This window comes from Pholcus phalangioides, unplaced genomic scaffold, assembly GCF_987345545.1.
Source record: "Pholcus phalangioides strain wild (caught in Gottingen) unplaced genomic scaffold, Ppha-v1.0 ptg000001l_1, whole genome shotgun sequence".
Classification (NCBI taxonomy): domain Eukaryota; kingdom Metazoa; phylum Arthropoda; class Arachnida; order Araneae; family Pholcidae; genus Pholcus; species Pholcus phalangioides.
Window position 1 is genome coordinate 27,936,981 of NW_028301594.1, and position 17,697 is coordinate 27,954,677.

Genomic DNA, 17,697 nt, shown 5'->3' on the forward strand with positions numbered 1-17,697 from the left:
AGTAGAGCACTAATGACTCAAGAATGACTTCCAGCAACAATTTGAAAACAAAAATGGATGGTATTGCTTTATTCAATTACACAATTTAATTATCTTTCCATATGTACACCTAAACTTGAAAATAATTTAAATGAATTCGATCCCTTCATATTTATAGGCACCTATTTGTGTTTCTGGTAACCATATATCTCCATCCAAAGAGAAAACAGTTATAAATGAGGCCACATTGCCAGCATTTTCTTCCGTTTTTAATGCTACGATAACTTGATCTCGACTTCCAGGCACAAATTTAAACGAAGAAAATCCATGGGTTGGAATTAGAGGTCCGATTGTTGAAATGCTTATTTCATTAAATTCTTCATCAGCCTTGATTATAAAATTAGTTCCTCTCTTCTCATCTTCAACGTCATTATAAGTCTCTTTACTTGCTCTCCTCGGCAGGAAAATCCACTGCTTATGAATATTGCTCCAAACAACAGCTTCATGGATCATGTAGCCTGTGAAGATAAGGGGGGGGGGGAATTTAATTATTGAAAATGGGAAAAAATCTGTATCAGCGGTGAAAAAAAAAAATCTTTACTGACAAAAATTAGAAATGGCATTAAAATAATGACGATATTTAGCATTTGCACCTATAATAATGCAACAAAATTCCCTATTTTAGTCTATTGCACCCTTTTTTCTAATGATCTTTAAAATCCTCACAAAAAAAAATGTATTAAACACATAAATTTTGAAGATATTTGCATCATTTACTCAAGAGATTGGTTATGATACTAAAAAAAGTAATATGTCAAGTAATTTGATATTCTGTATTTGTGGATATATATAATAGTTAAATTAAATGCCGCTTATTAGACTCATGGGTAATGTTATCATTTAGGTATTGTTATCACTTTCACAAAGTACAAAAATACTGAATCATGGGAAAATTTTTCTTTATAGTTATAAGGATTTTTATTAGGAAAGTTTGTGTTATCAATTTTTTTTTTGTTGGAAGCATATTTTGAAGATGAGGTTGAACCAGACTAATTTTTCCCTGTAAGTTATCGTTATTAACCTGCAAGAATATATGCAGAAGGCTCCCTTATTTATAATTCTGTACTCAGTTTGCAATGGTCATGATACATGTATGAGTAATGCTGTTTTTACAATGGTTTTACTAAAATGAAGGCATATAAGCAAGGTAAAAAGTTATTTTCTTTTTCTGCAGTTCTTGGTCAGTTTCTTGCAACTAATCATATTCCCAGTTCTTTGGCCAGAAGGTTTTCACAAGGGATCTATGGAACATATTATTCATTTTATTTCCAATTAAAAACACTAATTTTATTTATAATTGTGACAAATTTCAAGAAAATTGATATACTGCTGCCAAATATTCAGTATTCCGCCAAATCATTATTCGTCCTATCCCTATATAACAGTGTTCAACTGTATACAGGGTGAATCCGACCTATTCTGCCAAACAAAAGGGGGGGGGGCGATAGATCAGCCCAAGTGGATCATGAAACACAACCTACCAACCCTATCTCAAACCGTTTTCAAGTTAAGGTGGATAATTGATTATATGGGGAAAAAATGTGTGAAGTCTGAAAAACTAGAATTTGTGAAGTTCCTGAGGGACCTACCCACAAATCAAGCACACATTTGGAAAGAGCAGAAAATATTCTATAAGGTGACACTGACTTCATCGAAATATCTGGTTTTAATGGTGAGCTACAAGCGCTGAAAAATTGGCAAAGTTCAAAATCGAATTGTCATTAAAATTTTTATTTGCCAATTCCGCAAACACCCTTCTAGCAACAATCAATTAAATTTGCCAAAAACGCCCATTCCATGAGCTTCCGAAAGAGCCTACAATAAACCATATTGGTTTATGGTTCAGGAGAAATTTAGTCTTGTTTGCAATACATCACTGAAATCTGCGTTCATCAAAGTAATTTTAGTAGGTTTTAATGACAATTCGATTTTTCACTTCACCAATCTCTCAGTGCTCGTAGCTTGTTATTAAATACCGACATCCCTGTAGATAGAGATAGTGTCACCTTATAGGATTTTTTGTGCAAAATCAAATTGTCGCCAAAATCTGTAGCCATCAATTCCGAATTTTCGTCGAGTATCTACTTCAACAAACACTTTTTTTCACTCAAGCTCACGAACCCCCCTCTCTCCAAGGACAGGACGATGGCAGGTCTATAAACAGGGACTGGCACTATCCTCAGAGCCTATCTAAAGTCATGAAGTAGTTTGCAAGTTAAATTTGATTGCTGAGCCCCCTGGGATACAGACTTGGATTCACATAAGAAAGTAGGACTAAAAAATTGTTTTTATATAATTTTCTATGATTTTTGGAACTTGTAATTTTTTTTTTTTTTTTTGGAATCCTTAAAATTTGAAAAAAGGAATTTTTTGTAAAGATTTATAAGTCCTTAAGATGGCAATATTGATAGATGCAAGAAGATAAATCAACACTTTTTTTTCAAAAACGGGACAAACTGCCCCTTTCATTCCTTAAAATTGCAATATTGATTAATGAAGTTTCGGCCATGCAAATTATACTCAGCTGCAGATTACACAATGATAATATTTATAGAATTCATGAAATTCGCATCTGCAGATTATACTAGACCATAAACTATTTGCAGGAAATTACTGTACTTCCATTTTCAAACTACTAAATCCAATAATTATTTACAAAAGATAGAATACAGATTAGTGAAACATACCAGGGAACTCTATGCCTGCTTTCTTCCTAATGGCAAGATATTTATTCCTCCAGTCTTGATGCTCTATATCACCAGCTGGAGTGACAATTTTGATCCACTGAGGATAGAAGTTCAGCAATTTGCCTTTCGAAGAAGTCCATTCTTTTCCAAGCCCGCCAACATGTAAAGTTTCGTCCTTAACGCATGCCCATTCAGATTTGAAACCTAGGGCAACAGGACAAATAATTAAACTTACTTTTTATGTGTGTCATTGAATGAAAATTACCAACATTAACAATGGCAGTTAAGGAAAACAATAATTAAAAAAAAGTCTTGTTCAGGTGAGAAACCAACAAAGGCTTTTTGAAGCCATTAGCAAATGAGAACAAAAAAGCACCCCGGCATAAATGTGTTAAAAAATTATATTTTTTGCCAGCTTCTGCTAATACTAGAGTAAGTTATGGTGGTGCAGCATTTCTGATCATTCTAGGATTTTATCTGGGAATCGTTTATAACTTCAGCATTTACAGTAATATGCCGATTTTGAATATAATTGGATTTTTTTAAGTAATTTTTCAAAGAGATGCAACATTTCTTCTAGAGATTACTGCAATTATTTTTTCCCACAAAATTCAATTTGTAAGATTTGTGCCAACGTCCCCCAGAAAAACATAAAAATTAAACAGAACAGATCCTTCAAATATAAGAACTGCCTCACTCAAACTGAGATGTCCAGTGACCCTATCTAATTACAGTGATACTTTGATTTACTTCTACTGGCATTGACATTGCATCCAAAGGGTTTTTTTTCGTTTGCATTTTGAACAAATCACGAAAGCTCTAAAAAGAAGGGTGATAGCTCATAGAAACAATTAGGCACCAGCCAAATTTCTTAGAAATTAATAATTTTTTTTTTCCGAGAAAAAGGTCTAAAATAATTCTTTTCCTACTTTCCCCGGAACATGTTGGCCTTTTTCTTATGTTGGCACACATGCGAACATAAATACTGAAAATTATGTATTGTGTTCACATTTAAATTTGATAATTGCTCAAGGGAAACTCCAGGCTCTAATACTAATTTCTCAGTTACCATGGCAAAGCGTGACCTGAGATTTGTCACACCTTACTCTAGACCAGCAGTTCTCAAGAACAAGCAGTTCGGATGAATTGCAAAAAAAATCTAGGTGCCAAAAAACTTTTACCCGAAGAAAAAAGTAAAAAATAATGTTTCTTTTGACTTTTTCAAGGCGCAGTGACCCTCTTACATGTTGGCAGATATGCTGCTATAAATTCCAAACATCTTGTGCTGCTCTCAGCCTGCAGTTTAGTTACTACACAAAGAAAATTTTAGGGGACACCAACAGCAATTTTTTTAGTCACCATGGTGACCTGCCGCCTGGGATTTGCCCAGCCCTGATCCAGACATAGCCTTCTTAGAAGGAGAACGTTAACTCGACTTGGAAGGAATCATTGACATAAGTCAAGGTATCACTGCATTGCCTTTATTAAATTTCCATTGATCATCCCTTCTTACTTTAATACAGCCTATAACAGTGGTGCTCAAAGTAAAACTTGTGGTGATTGGTCGCATTCAATACTATGAAATGGCTTTTTTCTTAGACTATACTAGGGAGGCGCGGAAGACAAAAGTTAGAGAACCACTGGCCTCAAAGTTCAAAATGGGATCAAAAAGTTTAAGCAAGGCTCAACAAACAGGAAATAAACATTAGGCAGCTGCCAAATTTCTTTAGGAGCCACGAATACTTCTTTTCTGAGAAAAACAACCTAAATAAATTTTTCAAGTTTTTCCGGGCCTTAGTGACCAAGTCCTGCATTGGTGGAAATACATAAATTCTTAAAATTTTGCATTGTCCTCAGACTTTAATTTGGAAGGGGGCGGCGGGTTATTTGTCTGCATAGATGGGAAAGGGGTTTCAGATTTGCTGATTTCTGATGGAGGGCGATTTGAATGATACTTATGTCTATATAAAAATATGAAATAATCTTTAATAGCATCTTTACTGGGAATGGAAAAAATTAGAAAAACCTTTCCCTATTTTGTGAGCACCTAAACTAACATCCCCTCCTACTGATAAGTCCTCAAAAGACTTCCTTTCCTAGTAGACCTCAACAGACACCCCCCTCCCATGTCCTGCCTCGCTTTTAGAGAGGGGTGGGTCACAGCCAAATGCTCTGTCCTTGAGTGATTTGCTGGACTCTGGTACATAAGCAGATACATGCTCTTCGAATGGGAGGGGGGAATTACCTATTTTCACCCTGCCCACGCTTATGCATATTATAGAAGTGAAATCTAATCAGAGGCATAAGCAGGATCGACCTTTGAAGGGGCACAAAAGGCGTGGGAGAGGGGCATGATGAATTTCTTAAAGAGAAATTTTGAGTTCTTAGCCTTCAAGCAGCATTTAAATTTATGCAGAAATTGATTATAACAACATATAAAGGTATTTTTTTCCTACATATTTTTGGAGGGGACATTGGGGCTCACCCCCCGCACATCTTTGATCCCAGCATGCATTAGGTGGTGGGCCGACAAAGCTGAAGAAATTTTCCAGGGCGAAGGTCAAAAATGGCTAACAATCTGCTGATGTAACACTTGAATGGTCTCTTAGTCATCACATATAGAAAATTTTCGGCGCCAATGCCAATTTTTTAGTCACCATGGCAACCTGGCACCTGGGAATTTTTCACACTCCCTGGTTTCAAAATATTTTAGCAGAACAAAAAAAAGGCACCTTTCGTTGTTCTCCCGTTTCCATCAGTCAAAATCACCCAAGGTATGGCAGAGTTATCACTGATCTCAAAAATCACGCCAGTTCGGTCATCTACAGCCAACAGCTTGCCATTAAACACCACAAGCTCTGACAGTTCCATTCCCCGTCCAGCTTGAGACAATGTTGACTTTAATTTAATGATATCACTATCCCATTCTATAGACACCTTTTTGCTTTTCAAGTCGACGGTCAAGTGTCCTTTCTTCATATAACTTATCCATGAATACTTCTCATTCTTATCACTGGAATCCGAGTCTAGATCTGAAATGACAGCTATCCTGAATTTCAATCCTTCGTCCGTCAATACTGGGTTCGTAAGAGGATATGTGCTATTGTATGTCCATTGGTTGCATTTCTGCTCAGTCTTGCGTTCCTTGGTGACGTGGAAATGCAGATGCTCGTCATGAGCAGCGACATCACTAACGAGTTGAGAGTTCCTTGTATAGGGAAGAAGAGTGTACAAAAGGACTAGAAAAGAAACTCCTACGATCGCAACAGTGATAACAAACTGTGTTTGTATTCGAAGAGTAGAATTGCCTACCCTGTAGGCAGTTGGCATACGAACTGCTTGTTGCCAGTCTTCTAATGATTTGTACATTTGAAGAATATTGGTTTTTCCTTTCTGAATAAAATAAATAAATAAATAGAAGTCAGCTGCAGCTGCTTGATTTCATGGTTGACACGAAGCCTCTTCTTCGACTATTTCATTTCTGAAATGAAATTAAAATAATCAATTTAGCACAGAAATTTAGGGGGGGGGGAAATACAGTAATTTCTCACTGATGCATCGTTGCAAGGAAACAAGTCAAAAAAGGATGCATAAGTGAGAGAGGCATATAAGTGAAAATCAGAAAAAATGCACTCTGTCAGACCAGAGAAAGCCCGGGTGCATGTCCCTTCTGGGATATTAGCCCTTTACATGTGTGAGTTGGGCCATGCTCAGGAGTGCCAGAGGGTCAGATAGAGAATTTTACTTGAATGAGAATGCTACCTGAAGTCTTCGATTATTCCGTGACATAAAATAATATGAGTGAGTTAACAAATAATTATTATTTATTCAATTAACTTGAGAGAGAAATTGTATGCGACAACAAGAAGACTCTAGAATATTATACAGGTACATGAGAATATCGGACAGAAACGTGAGTGCTTGAGACAACTGCAGAGCTGGAGAGGACATGTGCATTACAACAGCAATCTCGAGGAATATTGCGTCGCCACAGAATCATTCCCTTCCGACAAGCCCGATCCTCTATGTAAGTCCTAGCTGCACTAGCTGAGCCTGGTGCTTAGGTTTATGCCCCCACCCACTCTATTGTCGTGCCCCCCCCCCCAGGAAAGCCCAGGAGAGGCTCACAGGCCCCAAACACTGGCCGCAGGTGTCCCCAGCCACTGAAAGTCCCAAGGTTGCTTTATTTACAACCAAATTTCAATTAAATGGGCGACAGTGCCTCTGAACAATTTTCACTACAAAATTTATGATAAATACAAAAATACATGTTCTTTTCTTACTAGTTAGATCCATTCGTTGTAACTTGTGGCTAGCACAGGCGCTGGATCACTCTAGTTGGTTGGCTCGGGTGAGCAATATAGATACTCTGGTTTTCATTCTCAGAATATAAATAATATTTCTTCATTAAAACCTTATAAAGCAGTGTTTCTTCAACCTCTTGTCTGTGACAATGGCATAGGTGGTCCACAGGCAGACTTGATAATTCAATTCTTGTAACTGATATTAGTAATATTCATATGGGGCTCAAATAGAAATCATAGGTACCTTCACGACTTTTCCTAAAATTACTGAAACATTATACATTATTATTTTGGTTCAACCATCATCATCAATTTGAAAATACAAATTTGGTTGAAATATTTATAGTTATACCTAGAAGGACCATGACCAGTCAATTTGAAGGTAACGTTATGGGCAGGCCCACCATTTAGGGGGAATGGGAGGGGGAGCCATTGCCCCCCCCCCGATTTTGAAAATACACTAAAAATTGTATATATATAGATATATACACAAATATATATATACATACATTGAGGAGTATGTATATATACATACATACCCCCCCCCCCACCCCTGGAAAAAGTTGAAATGACAGCCCTGGTTATGGGCACTTTCATTGCATGAACAGCAAATGTTTTGTCCAATCATGGCGTCAGATTTCCTCTGATACAGATGTTTTCGCTTTGTGTAATTGTAGCCATCCTTACCGAACAATTAATGAAGAAATAGAAGTACTAGTTTGGCTCAAAATGTAGGAATGCAAATCACTGAATCATATCTGAAAGCTAGTAGAAATGTGACAATTTGATGTCTGTTTTACTTTGCCAATACTTGCTGAAAAACTGAAACAGAATAATACTACCTTGGTGGGTGTAATAATATAAGATCAAAAACAAATTTCGCGAGAAGTTCAAAACAAGTCTTTCTATGAGAAACCTATTTGATAATACATAACGAACCTACATTGAGAGGTTTTTCACGAGCGAGAAAAAACATTTTTCTACTCAGTTTAATGCACTGATATGTTTTAATACAGTGTGATTATAATTAAAGTTCCTGTAATGTGAACAGTTTCTCTCAAAAACTACTCTTCCGGACACAGCCAAATTTTCAAAATATCTTAATGAGACAATGGGGGAGAGATTTATGCTATAAAAAATAATTTAATTTTTGAAACACCAGGTGAAAAAGTGGCGATTCTTTCATCGTATTTCCTTTTTTTCCATGGTCCGTACAGTGCAAACGGGTGGCCAATCTTTTCCCCAAGCCATGCTACAATCAAGATTATTTTCGATGAGCGTGGCACTACACAAATTTTAATATGCAGACCATAGATCCCATTTTAACGGGACAAAGGTCAATTTTTGTCATGAATTTGATTATCACAATGCAGATTGTATATGTACGTATATTGGTATAGAAGTTCATCTAACTTACACCATGTTGGGCATAGACACTAGAACCTGAAGACTCAGGATGCTTGGGGGCCCCCCCTCTCCTCCCCAATAAACTTTGTGAGAGGCTTAGTTCCCTCTCCCAAGAATTCATGGATATACAATGTAATTGTACTATACAATCCTCCGTGTGGACAATCTTGAATCTCATACACATGGGACGTGCAGCTACTATGCCTAAAGATGAAACGCCGAACAGAAACACATTGAGTAGAAAGTTATCACTCCCTCTCTCTCATATAATTATTATTTTAAGAGTGTCTACCATACTAAATATTGGTTTGGCAGCCTAAAAGACAATCATTTATATGATTATTAAAAAGTTAGAGAGAATTACTTTAAGATTGAAAAAAATGGAATAGAATTTCTTTAATTTTCAAAAAGCGTTCACGTGCCACTCATAAATACCATGGGTTGGTCACTCCGATATAGCATATATACCAAATTTTAATGGAATAAGTCCACCAGAACAGGTGCTACATAGGTCAGCATAATGTCAGGATACCGACAGACGCTATATTGGTCTGAGCAGTGTTAGTATATTGACACTACTCAGACCTCTGTTGCGTCCATTCTGATGGAAATATTCCATTGGAACTTGGTAGTTACACTAGAGAGGCCATTAAAAATGCAATAAAAAAAAACCCACTTTTTTTACCTAGTGGTTGAAAATTTAACTTTTTTTTTTAATTTGATAAATCTCTCTCCATGATCTTATAAAGATATCTTAAAAATTTAACTGTACTCGGATACGTCGTTTTTGAGAAAAACTATTGTGAGCATGAGAACTTTAATTACAATCGCCTCACCCTGTATATATTCTTAAGGTGAGGAAAATTTTCCCGAAACCTTTGAGTAAGTATGCAAATGTGTAAGCTCTTACTTCTAACTAAAATAAGCCTATGTGGCTGCAAAACACCATGTTACCCGGGAAAAGAGACAGGTGTACATGATGTTGAGACGGCCTTGTATAGAATCCTTGCTATGAGAAGGAAGCTGACTAAAATCTAGCCCAACCCTGGGCAGGCTCGAATTATTCAGGGTGATATGCTGGGAGGAAAAATTTATTGTGTACTTTCATTGGATTGCCCCATTATTTTATAAGTGACACTACTTTTCCTGATATAATTTAACTCTTTTGCGAGATGAGAACTCCCCCCTTCCCCGGAAGGGCCATGGGAAGAAAATATCATCTGGAAGAGACCACAGGCCGAAAAAGGTTAACGGAAGCTGATATAGAGTATAATACAGTCCATGCTCGATATAACAACCACTCATTATGGCAGCCAGTAGTCTAAAATGTTTTTTCTATCCAATATAACAACTTATGAACACTGTTCACTTCAATAAAATGCCCGAACTCAGCCCGCAAATTTTTTTTTTTGCTAAGAATGTTCAACATTTACCTTTGATTTGAATTCAGAAAAATACACTTATAATGGCGAGAAACACAGCAGAATGTCTGATAATTGCCCTGTTGAAGCGTTTTCTGAGGTCTTTCAACTTCGGGTTCATAAATGCAAACCTACGCCCTCTCGAAACAAAAAAAGAGGACCTTTGCCTCAAAAAAAAAAAATTGGTCATTAAATTGCATTTACGTAAGAGTATGCACACAATTCATTGTCAAAATTCTATTATTAGCTTCTAACCTGCTATTTCTATTGCAACTCTGCTTACATAACAATAAAAAACGATTAATAAAATTTTTCATTCTGTACAAGTATAAAATGCTCTCAAGAAATTAGCTTGATAAAACTTTAGATATAACAACCTCGCAATATAGCGTCTGTTTTCGTAGAAAGACGAGGGGGGGGGGGTCGTTATAACGAGCGTCGACTGTATAGTGTAATGAGATCGATAAATATATTTCATAAATGTTAATGTGAGTCGAGGACAATTGAAATGACAACTATTATACCATGAAATAATGCAGTTGTCAATAATAACTCCACTTTCTTATTGCCAATAATTGTCAATATCACATTATGATTATTGACAATTATCAACGTGGGAAAACACGTTCATGTTTACACAATCGTTAGTTGAAATATGGAGATCATCCTTTTGATTTACCTTCGGCGTTAAAACCAACGCTGTCTTGTAGCGACGATTTCGGCATTTCACTTGTTTTCCGATTCTTTATTTACAATATTTATCCCTAAAAATTTTCATTATATAACACGAATTTCAAAATTTATTTACAAACAAACAAACAAACAAAAAATTAATTTAAAGTGACACAACCAACTTTAACAGTTCAGTTCAAATTCTAGGAACGGATAAGAACGCACTCAACAGAAGTTAACTAATGAAAAAAAAAATTGTAATTTCATGTAGAAAATTAATATTTATCGAACGAAAATTATTTATCAGAACTATGAAAAATTTCCCAAATTGCAAACTGTTTCATCAAATAAAATAATGAATGGGGCGCAGTAGTGGTGACGTCACGACCGGCAGCGCTGATTCCAAACAAACATGAGCTGAGCGAGACTATAAAGGAAAACGCCATAGGACGATAGATGAGCCTCTGTTTAAATTATTTTTTTCTAATTAAATAAGACTTGCGAGCTCTTGAAATTAAAGCTTCGAACTCTTGCGAACATGCAATGTTAAAAATATAATAATGATAGTTCGTCTCTAATCAGCTGTGGGTGCTTTTTATTTCTTGCATGCTATCCGTTCAAGTGCGTTTGGCTTAGTAGCCATGCTTTTGATTCCTGTATTGAACCATAGATTTAATCACGGAATAAAATTGAAAAAATAATTTTAGAATTATTGAAAAAATAATTTTAGAATTATTGAAAAAATAAACTTAGGATAAATGAAAATTTACAATTAATGAAAAAGTATTCACAGAATTACTGAAAGAGCAATAATTGCAGAACTACTGATAGAAATCAGAATTATTGAGAATAACTTAGGAATTACCACGAGTAATTTTCAGAATTGTTAAAAGTAATAATTTATGAAAAAAATTACGTTTTTGAAAGAAATAATTTCATACTTGATGAAAATTAAAAATTAATGTAAATAATAATTTCCGAATTATCGGGACAAATTTCAGATTTAATGAAAGAAGTAATTGATCAAAAAGAGTTAGTTAATTAATGAAAGAAAGTTATTTGAAAATAAATAAAAATTTAATGAAAGTTATACAGTGTGGAACCTCCCCTAACGAACACTCCCCGTTAACGGACACTTTTCTGATTCCCGGTTTCGTGGAATATCACTTTAATGTATTTCACTTCGCGTCAGCGGACACTCTCGATAGCGGACTGCAAAATCAGGAAAACTCTAATTTATTAACTTATGATCATAAATTGTGAATTTATCACATTGAACAAGATTATGTCCCAAAAGCTCGCGAAGGTAAAAAGGATAAATCATCAATTAATTACTTAATTAACTGAATGCTCCATGGTGAATTCGAATGGAAATGTTGCTTTTGTTTGTCGATACCTTGTGGCATTATAAGATTAATAATATTGTTATGAATGTTTTTATCTTCTTCACACTTATTTTAATTTAATTTTTATTACAGAATATGTTTGGTTTACGTATCGTGTACGGGTTGAAATGATTAATTGGATCAATGAAGAGATGAAAGTTTATAATACATACAAAGGTTAGAAAGTCTGATTTAAATATGAAAAGTTTATAACTTTATTTGGGAATTACGCATAATCGTTGGTAAAAGTGATAAAAATGTAGTGAAATTTAATCAAAATTTCTTTGTCGAGACGATTGGTGATTATGCATAACCACAGGTTCATCACTTTTGGAGTTATTAAAATAAAATTCAGCGGATAAAATTTTTTGTCCCATGGGTGTCCGTTATCGAGAGGTTCTACTGCATATTCGAAGCAATTAGGTTAAACGCACGTGAACGGGTAGCATGTGAAAAATAAAAAAAGCACCCATAGCTAATTAGAGGAGAACTATCATTATTATATTTTAACATTGCATGTTCACAAGAGTTTGAAGCTTTCATTTCAAGAGCTCGCAAGTCTTATTTAATCATATTATTTTTAGAAAAATAATTTAAACAGAGGCTCATCTACGTCCTATGGCATTTTCCTTTATAGTCTCGCTCAGTTTATGTTTGTTTGGAATCAGCGCTGCCGGTCGTGACGTCACACTAATGCGCCCTATTGCGACTGAAATCGTCATCTTGAAAACATCTGTCATCGATCAATCTCGTTGCCTCTGTGCCTTGAACAGAGCTGGTTATCACTTTTTTTTTGTAAACAAACATATATATATATATATATATATATATATATAGTTTCTGTATTGCTTAGTAGAAATTATTATTTACTTTTTGAATCTGATTCATTTTTGAGTTTTTCCAAACATTCAAAAAAACAAACCTTCATTTCCCTTCAAATGTCTCTTTTACTTATGGTATGCGCTGCTTCTCTACTTATTTCATATTCAATTTAAGGTTTATTTTCATAATTTCACTACTTTATTCAAGACAAAACTATGTTATAATGAACATCGCACCAGTTGCAACTTTGCTTTTATTGTACTGTCATGATCTTTTAAAATTACTTTTCTTTATTTATAAATGAACATATATGCTAAAAAAAATGCTTCACGGGAAATTTTGTTACTAAATGTTGCAGTGATCACATTTTTTTATCCGTAGCCTGATATTGAAATAGACTAGGGCAGTGATTCCTCGGAGCACTGCTGTGAGCTGACCTTATTAATGTGTGCCTATTCGCTGGTTTGCCACGGTTCCTTGTTAGACTAGTATAGGGGGGGAAAAAACAACTGAAAAATAATGAAAAAAGATACACGTCCACTTGGGTAAGGGAGCTGTGAGACAAAAGTATGAGAAACTGGACCAAAGCATTAGTTCTCAAACTTCTGCTACTAGTGGTTTCCTTGTCATAACGTTTGGTCCCCCCAGAATAGTCTAAAAAGTTTTTAACACCATTTTCAATTCTTATTGTCATCAGCGTCTCAATTCCTTTGCGTTCATTCTCATCATCATACTTACACGAAAATTCAGGCATTCTCAATATCTTCAAAATACAGAAGTCAAGTGGCAGCACCAGCAAAAGCACAACTCTAACAATATAAAGACGTTACAGATGTGAACACACATTCCGGGATGTACCAATTCGTTAGAAATTCCGCAGGGAATCTGTACGAGATGCATGTACGGTTAAGTAGTAGTAGGCTATCTTTGCTTATGTATTAAGATTATGTATTAAGGTTGCAGTAGACATTCAACAAATTACTTGCATGCCAATACAACTGGATGATAAAGAATAATATTTTAAACTATAGTCCGTTTCAGGTTAACTTTGCAGTGGAGAGAAAGGTAGAGAGAGTATTCCTTCGCCGCAAAATAAAGTTCCCATAAATCGTAGTTTTAAGATGATCATTTATACATAATATTTCAATTTTTTTAATGATTTTGAAAAAATAATGAAAAAATATCGTTTTGAACCGATGTTTCTTCGTTTGAAATTTTTAAATTAGAAAAAAATATTTTTTACCATTATCCAAAAATCTATAGCAACCACGACATTTTGGTGCGATACCCTAGAAATCGTCCATACCTTACTGAGGCCGCGCATTGATACATTGGTTAAGAGGCTTTTGTTGTCCTCTTCACTGCACAGTTAACTTGAAACGGACTATAGTAGGTTGTGCTTTGACTAAAAATAATTTTTTGAGTGACACCACAACCACTTAACCATACACACCTTATAAACATTCCTTCAAGGAATTACTATCACTACTGCAGACCACCAGTAATATCTCTATTTTTTTTCATTTATATGATGGAAAGGGTAAAAGAGTGAAAAAAAAAAAATTTGGAATTCATGCAATTTATTTACCATCACGTTAACACATCATTCGAGAGATTCGAGATCTCAAGTCAGCCTCATCTGACTGGAATTTAAAACTTTTCAGCTGTAGAAAGGTGCTAAGTGTGGAATCCTTTATTACATTTTCAAAATGGGGTGAAATAATGGTGTTCAAATTAAGATCTTTTTTAGGCTGGGATTATACTATAAAAGTTTCAGAAAAGTTCTTATAAAACTTGAATAACCAATGAGCATTGGCTACATTCGAGGGGAACTTAAACTGATCTTTCTATTGGTAGCATTTTCCAAGTTCTATAAACAAACTTTCATATTGTAATACGGCCTAAGGAGTGTAAAATTATGAAATTTTATTTTTAGGATCCCCCCCAACTCTAGAAAATTGCTTGGATTTGTTCACAATAAGAATAATTTTTTCCTTTTTGTATCAAATCATAGTACAAATGTGTCTTGCATTTTCAAATGTGAAATTTTAAATTACTCAACATATAATAATCATTGTATTGTGTCAGTTTAACTTTGTAATCATAGATTATAATCTATGATTAAAAAGTCAACCCTGAAATAACATTTTGTAGATATATGTAGGGTGGGTCCACGAAGTCTTGACCTGTTTCGAAAAAATTATTTTTAAAAAAGCTGTGTTAAAGGTAGACATACGGCTTAAAGTATTTGAGAGTAATGGTTTCAAAGTTGTTTTTCTTTTCTTACTTTTATTCTTCATAACATCTATATTATAAATAACATAGCAAGAAATGCTGTATAGGCTTGATAGCCTCCCTGTCATTAAAGGTGTGTGTGTACAAATTTCATAGTGAGTAAACGAAAACTTTTAAAACCTTTTCTTTCAGCCGTTTGTCTTTTATCATTAACAGTTTTTTAAAACAGGCCAGGACTTCTGGACCACCCTGTGTAAGTATTGCAGATAATCTACACATCAAAATTAGTCATTGTTTAGTCTCTATGCAAAAGCAGAATTTCTCAATGAATTTTGAATTAGGCTACATCATTTGAGTTAACATACAAGATATTGATCACCTCAGCAGAGAAATCGAAAGGTTTATGAATTAAAAAACAGCACTGGACAACAATGAAATTGTGTTCACCATGAAAATATAAAATTCTGACTGATTTTGACATGCTGAATACGAATATTACCATGTTAACAGTTAAAAAAGGGATAAGGACCACAAAACATTACCAGAGAAAATGGTCAACCTCAATGCTGGCTGACTACTGTTAGGGAATTGTAAGAGATGCTCCAGTACAAGCTCAATGCAAAATCAAAGTAGGTGTCAGACGCTGATAATGAACTATTGTACTGTAATAGATTTGCATTTCTATGTGTTTTTACTGTTATAATACAGGGGTAAAATTATATTGAAGTTTCTATATAAAAATTGTTTTTTTTTTCTTTCATATACTTACATTGTTTCAATGTATTGTGTTGTGTTATTAACCGTGCAATTCAAAAAAACCCAGCCTTTTTCCTCAATCCAGCTTTTTTTAGTTAAATTCATGCTCGGCTCACTGAATTACATAAAAAAATGACTATTTTTGTTTCGAACGCAGAACTTTGTCAAAATTTGTTGTCTAGTGAAATTAGAGATATTTTTCTGTAAAATAAATGATTTTATTATTTTGGGATTTCTGATTTATTTTACTGTTTTAGGGCTGCAGGATTTCTATAAAGCCAGTAAGAAATGGCTATCATAAGCCACTATCGGTTTTAGTGCCGAAGCAAGTTTTCCATCAACAGTGCATCAGAGTCTCTTCTAGTAGTTATGCTTCTCAACCACAGTCATGTCAGCAAGAATGGAATCGAATATATACTTTTAAACACATACGTAAAGCAGCAGTTTTCCAGCGCTTCAAAATATATCAGACTGCTTTAATGCTCATCCTGGCACCAACAACAATGATAATGTACGAAAATGGTATTATCCCACTATTAGCAATGCAGAAAATAAATTTAGCCGCTGGTGTAGGACTTGGGACAGTATTTATATTCACATATTTTTTCCGCTGTATAATTGGACACATTTACTTGTGTAAGGACAAAAAATTTGTGAAAATTGCGCACTTGTCGTACTGGGGTAGACGAATTGATGAGGTTGTTCCCGTAGAAGAAATAGTACCACTCACGGAAGTTGACTGCAAGCCTCATGATTTATATATGCAACTGAGAAGGACCAATTCCGATAAGATTCTATATCTAAGCCTAAGATATGGGAAAATTTTGAGCAAAGAAGATTTTGAGCACGTATTTGGTAGTTTGGAATTTTTGTTCCAAAGGAAAAAATAAATTATTTTCTCACATTGTATTTATGAGATTATTGAAACATAAAAATCATTCAAAAGAAAGCTGGAGGGAAAAAGTTGGTTTCACTTACAAAGACTTTAAGCATATCAAAGAATAGTATTAACCTAAACTTTTTTTTTTTTAATCACTCAAAAATGTGAAACATTTTCATACTTTCAACAGGAAGTGAAAAGCAAATATTTTTTTTTAGGGGGGTCTCCCGCCTTTTACTACAGTGAAGAATGATGCTCTAACAGAAATATCATTAAAAATATTATTTAACCATTGATTTAAACTGAAGAGCCAAAAAAAACTGGTACAGGCATGCGTATGCAAATAAAAAGATATGGAACCAATCAGAGTACGACACTGTAGTCGGCAATGCCTATATAACACAACAAGTGTCTGGCATAGTTGTTAGATCGGTTACTGCTGCTACAATGGCAGGTTATCGAGATTTAAGTGAGTTTGAACGTGGTGTTATAGTCGGCGCACAAGAGATGGGACATAGCATCTCCGAGGTAGCGATGAAATTTGGATTTTCACATACAACCATTTCACGAGTGTACCGTGAATATTGGGAATCCGGTAAAAAATTAAATCTACGACATCGCTGCTGCCGGAAAAAGATCATGCAAGAACGGGACCAACGACAACTGACGAGAATCATTAAACGTGACAGACGTGCAACCCTTCCGCAAATTGCTGCAGATTTCAATGCTGGGCCATTAACAAGTGTCAGCGTGCGAACCATTCAACGAAACATCATCGATATGGGCTTTCCGAGCCGAAGGACCACTCGTGTACTTTTGATGACTGCACGACACAAAGCTTTACGCCTCGCCTGGGCCCAACAACACCGACATTGAACTGTTGAGGACTGGAAACACGTTGCCTGGTCTGACGAGTCTCGGTTCCAATTGCTTCGAGCTGATGGACGTGTATGGGTATGGAGACAACCTCATGAATCCATGGACCCTACATGTCAACAGGGGGCTGTTCAAGCTGGTGGAGGCTCTGTGATGGTATGGGGCGTGTGCAGTTGGTGTGATATGGGACCCCTGATACGTCTAGATACGACT

General features: G+C 35.2%; 2 protein-coding genes across 3 annotated transcripts; one reads left to right on the forward strand and one right to left on the reverse strand.

The window, feature by feature from the left end:
• Nucleotides 1-40: 40 nt before the first annotated feature.
• On the reverse strand, nucleotides 41-10,728 carry LOC149090253 (soluble calcium-activated nucleotidase 1). 2 transcript variants are annotated; one of them, XM_089233414.1, is made up of 5 exons: nucleotides 10,538-10,728; nucleotides 7,010-7,297; nucleotides 5,459-6,207; nucleotides 2,727-2,930; nucleotides 41-497 (listed from the first exon to the last, which is right to left on the reverse strand). In XM_089233414.1, the coding sequence occupies exons 3-5, from the start codon at nucleotides 6,093-6,095 to the stop codon at nucleotides 127-129; spliced, it is 1,212 nt and encodes a 403-aa protein (XP_089089540.1). In that variant the 5' UTR covers nucleotides 6,096-6,207; nucleotides 7,010-7,297; nucleotides 10,538-10,728; the 3' UTR covers nucleotides 41-126. The 2 variants fall into 2 exon arrangements, with proteins under 2 accessions (XP_089089540.1, XP_089089534.1); XM_089233408.1 differs by lacking the exon at nucleotides 7,010-7,297 and having other exon boundaries at nucleotides 10,538-10,723.
• Nucleotides 10,729-12,691: 1,963 nt separating this feature from the next.
• LOC149090254 (transmembrane protein 186) lies at nucleotides 12,692-16,637 on the forward strand. Its single transcript, XM_089235827.1, has 2 exons — nucleotides 12,692-12,871; nucleotides 15,986-16,637. Exons 1-2 carry the CDS (start codon nucleotides 12,854-12,856, stop codon nucleotides 16,616-16,618), a joined length of 651 nt encoding a protein of 216 aa, XP_089091953.1. The 5' UTR covers nucleotides 12,692-12,853; the 3' UTR covers nucleotides 16,619-16,637.
• Nucleotides 16,638-17,697: the final 1,060 nt, after the last annotated feature.

Bases quoted from the DNA above. Each gene is read 5' to 3' on its own strand.
- LOC149090253 (XM_089233414.1), bottom strand. From the start codon at position 6,095: ATGTACAAATCATTAGAAGACTGGCAACAAGCAGTTCGTATGCCAACT. The intron at 2,931-5,458 runs GTGCCTTTTTTT...CTGTTGCCCTAG, and splicing joins AAACGGGAGAACAACGAAAG to GTTTCAAATCTGAATGGGCA. The intron at 498-2,726 runs GTATGTTTCACT...TTATCTTCACAG, and splicing joins AGCAGGCATAGAGTTCCCTG to GCTACATGATCCATGAAGCT.